At 33.0% G+C, this 7,609-nt stretch overlaps 1 protein-coding gene across 1 annotated transcript in view; it reads right to left on the reverse strand.

Annotated features, from left to right (window-relative positions):
* The window catches only part of LOC108691765, a 55,160-nt gene extending 48,393 nt beyond the window's left edge, over positions 1-6,767 (reverse strand). The window contains exons 1-2 of the mRNA XM_018199668.1: positions 6,483-6,767; positions 4,485-4,727 (exon numbers count right to left, since the gene is read on the reverse strand). Of these exons, the coding sequence (XP_018055157.1) occupies positions 4,485-4,727; positions 6,483-6,717 (478 nt within the window). The 5' untranslated portion in view covers positions 6,718-6,767. The remainder of the gene's footprint in view (positions 1-4,484; positions 4,728-6,482) is intronic.
* Positions 6,768-7,609: the final 842 nt, after the last annotated feature.

The following is a 7,609-nucleotide window of genomic DNA, read 5'->3' on the forward strand; positions in this document are numbered from 1 at the left end:
TAACAATTTCACAGTGGGGTAAGTTATTACAATTTACCTATTGATAGAAAATCTTAATTTTCAGTATTTAAAGACATAGATAGAAATTAGAAAAAAATTGACTATCTAGGTAAAAATGTACGTGAAGCAATGCATAGGTATTCATTAATTTAAATATATACACATGGAGGATAGAGAATAGGAGACCGAATTAGGCTTTGAAAAACATGATCAAAATCATGTTTTTAATTGGTATTGGTGCTGCTCGGCAGGCGGTGTTTAAATTCTCATATTTACGCACACACAATAATCAAAGAATAGAGACGTTATTCTTTGATATCACGCTTTAGTAACAGGAAGACATAAATTGTCATTTAAACTACATAAAGAATAAAGCATTCTTCATGTAAAACTGATACCAATGCAAATTGTGAGAACGGTGTCGTGGAAACAACATCTAGATCGAACTATTCAGATGATTTTTGACTACGCTTTTTGACATTTTCATCCATATAAGTTCGGTTTTCTGTTCTCTATCCTCCATGTGTATATATTAATACGGAAAAAATTGCTAATCAAAAATTGTAACAACTTATCCCGGTCTCCTCTACTTTTTTTTTTGTTTATCTTAATAGTAAAATAGCTTAATTTAAACTTAATAATAGCATGATTATACGTAAAGTACATTCGTGAATAGCACGCAGAGAGAAAAAGAGAAAAAGAGAAAGAGAGAGAGAGAGAGAGAGAGAGAGAGAGAGAGAGAAAGAGAGAGAGAGGGGCTTAGGTAAAATTAACAAGCGAGAATCACTTCACTTTCGGGAGTAAAGTATGTGTAGGTATATGAATGTCGTCGATATAATTATACGTATTTTGGGGTACTAAGCACAAAGTACTGCAAGTACATGCACCCTCCTACTTCCTCCTCTCCTTTCATGCTCTATCCTTCTTTGGATAAAGTACGATGGAAGAGAAATTGGTCTCGTTGGAACCATAGAACGACAAGGCGGTACAAAGGCTGTGTTAGTTCTGGCGACTTTCTCGAGTACCACTCGTGCACACATTTTCCACTCTAGCTTCACTCAACCCCAAAGCTGAATTCCACCGAGATAGGGCAGTCATCAACGCACATTTTATTCCAAATCCGATATATCTTTCGCAGATGGCTAACACCGCGACACGTAATAGTAATTTCGTCTGTCCGCAGCTTCTCCCTTAATGTATTCGTTAATGAGTTAAGCTCGTCAAAATAGAAATAAAATTAAAATATCTAACCGAATTTTCAATCAACATTTGCATCATCCTGAGAGAATAAGCGTAATGACGGGTCGTGTTACTTTGATTATTATGTGAATACCTATGCATTTTTTCTGTGTTAGAAAACATAATTATTATTATAATATTTTTTTACTAAAAAATGAAAAAAATTTATCAATAGCCTTTTATTACACGATGACACAGTTTTTGATTTTGATTCAATTGACTATTCTATATAAATTAACATAAGTGAAAAAATAACTTCTCATCACTATTGAATTAATTATAGTAATTATTTAATCATAAATTGACATTTAATTGTATAGAATATAATAGGATAGTCGTTGAAGAAATCCTTGATTGACTATCCATGATTTTTCCATGAAAATATCGATTGAACTGAGTCTCGAACAATCGAAGAACTAGTTAAACACAATTTTACAATTATTTTCAAACTTCAAACTAGATATCTTTATTTCGATACGTAATATCTTAACGCAGAAATAAATATATAAGATTAGCTTAGAACGATAATTTTTATTATGTATCATATGTAAGTTCGTTGACATTGTAGGGTTATATAAATACGTTTTCTTTTTATTATCACTGATGAAGACTTTGTAAGTCGAAACATTTGAATTTTATAGCGTTTATTACGTATGTAATTAAAGACGAATTTTATTAGTTAATTACAATTGCTCGTTTATAAAAAGCCTTGACATTTTAATTTAGAATTTGTCAAGTTAATAAATTTTAACTTACTAAAATGCAAAGCTTGTAAAAGTTTCAAAAAATTTGCAACGCAAAATATGTATTAAATATGTACTAAAAATATTATATTGTTTAATTAATTTTTTGAGATAGGTAATTCAAAAATTTCATTTCTCAAGGTAGCAAGACTACCGCAATTGCGGTAATTACGATATTTATGAACTAAGCTTGCTTTAACGGGTTAATGCTTATCTACTAAGAAAACGCTGAGGAAATCTAGTGCTACTTATCGTGTTTATCTGAAGAGATACGAAGTGCTCTTCTCAAATAGTGGTAAAAAGATTAACCTATTTTCACATTGGAAAGAGGACATGAATAAAGAAGATGTGTCACATTCTTGAAGAAGTTAGTTTATAAGCGAGTTACATCATATTCAGACCAGATTATGTGTACAGATAATATATAGCACAGTTTAACTTACGAAAGTTAAATTAAAGAAATATTAAACGTAATATTTAACCAAATAAAAAATTATGAAAAAATTACAGATTTTTCCATATTATAAATTTTTTGTTTATAAATTAAAAGTAATACAAAAAGTTTCACAGTGATTTAAAATCTGGATAAAAATTATTTCAATGAGAAACATGTTTTTACAAAATAATTAAAATGAAATGAGAAAATTTTTATTTAAATTATAAAAATTCATTATAAGATATTGATCTTATTATGTGAACCGCTTTATATATGTATATAACATTTATTTTTATATAGAAAGTTTAAATTTTTAATTCCAGTTCAATTTTCTGTAAAAACTATGCACATAATACATCCTCAAAAACATAAGAAATCCAAAATCATAATAATATATTAATTATAATAATATATTAAACATTAATTAAATAGTTCGAACTATTTAGGTTATAAGAAATTTAAAAGCTATTTATCTTACGAAAGAAAAGGAGTAATTAATAATAAGAGAGAATGGAAGTATTACGAATACCTAAGTGAAAGTTAAATAAAGCCAATGTTTATTTATCAATTAAATAAATCTTTATTCAAAGATTCTTATTTGTTTAAAATTATATTCATAATATATAAATATTAATTATTGTAATTTAAAATCAAATAGCTGCAGTATCTTTTGAATGAAGATTGGCTCTTATTAGTTAATTAAGTTAATTGGATAATCGTCGGCTTTATTTAATTTTTTTTTCAGGTGCCTGAGATTCCTCCATTCTCCCTTCTCTATAATATTTTCCATAATTTTTTTTCATGTCAGTTTCAATAATCAACATGAAACGTAGGGAAATACTGAAATCGATCCGAAAGATAGGGTTTTTGAATCGAAATCATGTTACATCGTAGAAATGCAATGGAAAAAAATTTTCGGCTCATGGCGGACGTATCGCAGCGTGAAACAGACGCGCTGATGCGACGGGATAGTGCGGTTTTGCGAGTGATACCTCGTAGTAGCTATGCCGAAAGCCCCACCGATCAATTCGATTTCGAATTCTTGCAGATATTTCCATACGCTCGTAAATAGCCTGACGACGCGAGTTTTAACCCACTTAGGCCAACAGTATTGTAAAATGGTGAATACGCGCACCGACCGACCGACCGGTCGCGGCGAAATGAATATATACGGACGCAGCGAATGAATTTATAACGCGCACGCGAAAACTGAACCTGCCGTTCCTTCCACCATGACGCCGCATCGGCCGACCCCGTAAATCGATGGCAGCTGTTTTACGCAGTTGACCGTGTGGAAAAGCTCGTTGCAGAGCCGAATGCACCCGCATAATCGTGAGCCCGCGCGAGATGGAACGGTCGATCCGATCCCTCTTTTTTTCCTAGTGATATTTCATATTTCGTTTGCTGTAACCAGAAAAATCCGAGGAAAGTTTCCATTCAATATCAGATATTTTTATTCTCTCGAAGAATTACTTTGCCTGCGGCATTAAAGAATTATTCTCGACTTTAAATATGAGAATCCACGCTAAATTATATATGTATATACATCACGGAGTATAGAGAATAGGATTCATTCTTCATGCAATTTTAATGATAATTTACGTCTTCTTCTTACTATCAGAACATGATGTCAAAGAATAACGTCTCTGTTTTTAGGTTATGTGTGCATATATGAGAGGAGTTTTACGAACGCCGCCTATCGAGCATCACCAATACCAATTCAGAAACCTAATTTTGACCACACTTTTTAAATCCTAGTTCGATCTCTCTATCTTCGATGAATCTTAGATTTCCTTAATTTAATAGCATATCAGAAATGGACGAATTAAATTTCTTGACATATCCGGACATATCACAGATTGACTATATTTTTGGTATCAATGCACGACAACTTTCACAGCAATACTATTCTTCATGGAATTAAAAAGGTGACCTATTGCGCATAATGGCGGAGGACCCCCAATCAGAAATTGGGTTCATTTGCAACATGAACAAGTTATGTGAATTTCTGCAAACAAGCTCAAAACTTGATTGACCATGCTACTCCTATAATCATTTGAACCTACCTTCAGCCTGATGAGGAGCATAGATGTTAAGATACAGACAGTCCTCGCTCTGGTTCCTCAAGTACGGCAAGTGTCTCTCCAGATACTCGTACCTGCCTGGTTTTACTTCCTCTCGAAGATTTGGCAAGACTTGCGGACAAACTGGAGCGAATTCCTGCGACTGTCTCACTCCTCTCCACGGTTGCGGTGAGCGTGGTGGAGAAAATCTGAAGGATCCCACGGGAGGTTCTGCGTAAGGAACTCCTAAAACACAAGGGAGAACCTTGCTTTTAGATTCATGGCGTGATGTTAAAGTATAATACAATAACTGACGTTTCTATTACAGGATAAACAGATAATATTTTGGAAGAAATAAACTTTACTGAATTGTTATTATAAGAGCATTTAATGTATTTTTGAAAAAGAATCCTATTTGTGCCACGCTAATAACTTCATTTCTAATTAAGCTAAATATCATCGTTCCTCCGAAATATCAGTTGAAATCAAATTACAATTAAACTTCAATTTAATTTTAACACAATTAAACCTCATTTTTGATTAAAATTCTATTTGATTAAAATTTTGTTCTCCATTCTCGATTTTAAATTTAATCAAATTTTGTAATCAATATTCTTCTTAATTCTTTCATCGATTCTGTTTAATTTAATTATCTTTAGCCAGGTGGACTTAAGGAAGAAGCAATTCAAATGTGTAGATGAATATTGAGAAGGAACGATATATGTATACTTGGTTATCACGATGTGATGCACACGCGGATGCAATTCAACGCGTGTCAGTGCAAGTTGACAGATGCGCAGGGCGAGTCAAGCAAAGACGGAGAAAGCCGAAGGGGTAGAGATGTGCGGCGATGGCAGTAATATCTGTTCCCGAAATACACGGACGCGCGAGCGCACGCTCCTCGTTTTGGATCCTTTGACGTATCGGGACTCTCAAAGCGCGGATATGCAGCTGCCAGGAAACTTTTGCTCACTGACCGGAGCTGAGTTTCCTCCGAATATCGAACGTTATCGAGATACCGTTGTACTAGATCGTTGCATATGAAACGATGGCTTTGCATCAACCAGCTTAGCGTCTCCATCCGAATTAAATGTATACATAAATGTATACATAAATGGTTTCAGATAGTTTCCACGCGTCTTTTCTTCGAAAATTAGATCCGGAAACGTACATTTTTAGCATTAACTATCACAGGAAAGATTCAATACTGGAATCCTTTGTGTGGAAAGATTAAGCCATGACTTCTCTTATGAAGCCATGAAACCGATATTTGAGGAAAGCTTAGCTTGCTGTTACTACATATGTGAACAGTTAGTTACAACTTAACTCTAATAAAACAGTTTATATTTAATATTTCTTTATTAAAAGTAAGTTACAATTAAAATAAGTTTATATTTGTTTTTCAACAACATTTTACTAATTGGTCATTACAAAATAACTTTAAATGTTACAATCTTTATGAAAAAGTACATGTCTGTTTCTTCGATCTGTTCTTCGTTTCTATTACACTTTCATTAATTTAATACGGAGTTTAATCCACTATCAAAGCAAGTTGGTTACTACAACATATTTGACTAACCATAAAAAAACTAGAATTTACAGAATCGTCCTGGAATGAAAATATAGGGAAAGATTCTCTCTATTATATTAATCATAATAATTAGTTGTTTAAAAAGTTTAATGTGAAAACTGTACCAACAACTCCGATTTTCCCTACATTTAGTTAAATTATTACATTTCCAGTAAAAACTGTCGTAGTAAAATGAAGTGAGATGCATTAATTGTTGGAATAAGCTTCTTGAAAAAGAAATCAAAACTATTGGTTGTCAAAATATAAATTTATGATAGAAATTGAGGAAGCAGAAGTTAATATAGTCAATCGTAAGGATGATAAATGCATCTCACTAATGTTTTGCTTTAGATATACAAAAATAAACTACAACAACAAATTTTCTTTATAATTAAACATAATGGCAAAAATATAATGGCTTTAAAACTTACCAAGAAAGACGTCAACCAGCTGCAAATTGTAATTAGTTCTGGGTTGAATCACCATGCCACGTAATCGGCCTTCTTTGACCCGAACTTCCCTCGTTATTCTTTCCTGAAGGTCATGAAACCGCTGATGGTAACCATATTGATCCCGTGATTCACGATGATCGCGATGCTCCGTAAGAATTTGCGTGCAGGCCAACAATAGAAGGCCCACTAATTCTATTCGCAACATCTTGGACATCTGCCTCGCGTTCGTTGATTCCACAACACAAAGTTCAATGCTTTAAGAATTGTCACCTTTATTAAGCTTAGTAATTTAATTGAATCTTAAGATTTTATAATAATAATTCAATATTCACGAAGCACTCTGTTCAAATTAATCACCAAATTTATTGTAATTCTTGGAAAAACTTAGCTATAAATTATTTTTGCGAAAATAACACTGTGTGATATTTCAAAGTCTTATGGAAAGATTATTACAGAAATTGTAAAAAATATTGTAGAGTTATCTTTAAAAAGTTCACAATGATAAGTTCGAAGTAACACGCGACAACTACGACGAAGCACACACACTCGCGATTGAAGTAAAAATAATTTTTCCGGCTGCCGACAGAACCGGATACGAAGAGAACGACTGCTCTTTCGGTCGTCGTTGGAACTTTTCACTTCGTAGCTTCCGCTGCTGCACGCAGATCGAGAAGTTACTTTCCTACACATGCGGAGTTCACATTTTTGTAATTATTGATAAATTTCCAAATGCCACTTGATTTTACCCGATTTAAAATTTATTGCAAGGTTCAACATAATGTATTTTCGAACTTTCAGCCATTCGGCTGGGACTTATTCATCAAATAAATATATGCTTCATATTTGACACAGCTAACGTATATTCTGCTCGCTGGTTTTAAATCAAATTTTCTGTTATTGAGATTAACTCTTTGAAACTAGATTTAAAATTTGTATTATCCACGTTAAATAATTGCAATGTATAATTGCAATATTTCAATGAAAATTTGATTAATTCTTTAGGATCTAATGACACACACACACACACACACACACACACACACACACACACACACACACACACACACACACACACACACACACACACACACACACACACACACACA

Source organism: Atta colombica, unplaced genomic scaffold (assembly GCF_001594045.1).
Source record: "Atta colombica isolate Treedump-2 unplaced genomic scaffold, Acol1.0 scaffold51, whole genome shotgun sequence".
NCBI classification, from domain to species: Eukaryota; Metazoa; Arthropoda; class Insecta; order Hymenoptera; family Formicidae; genus Atta; species Atta colombica.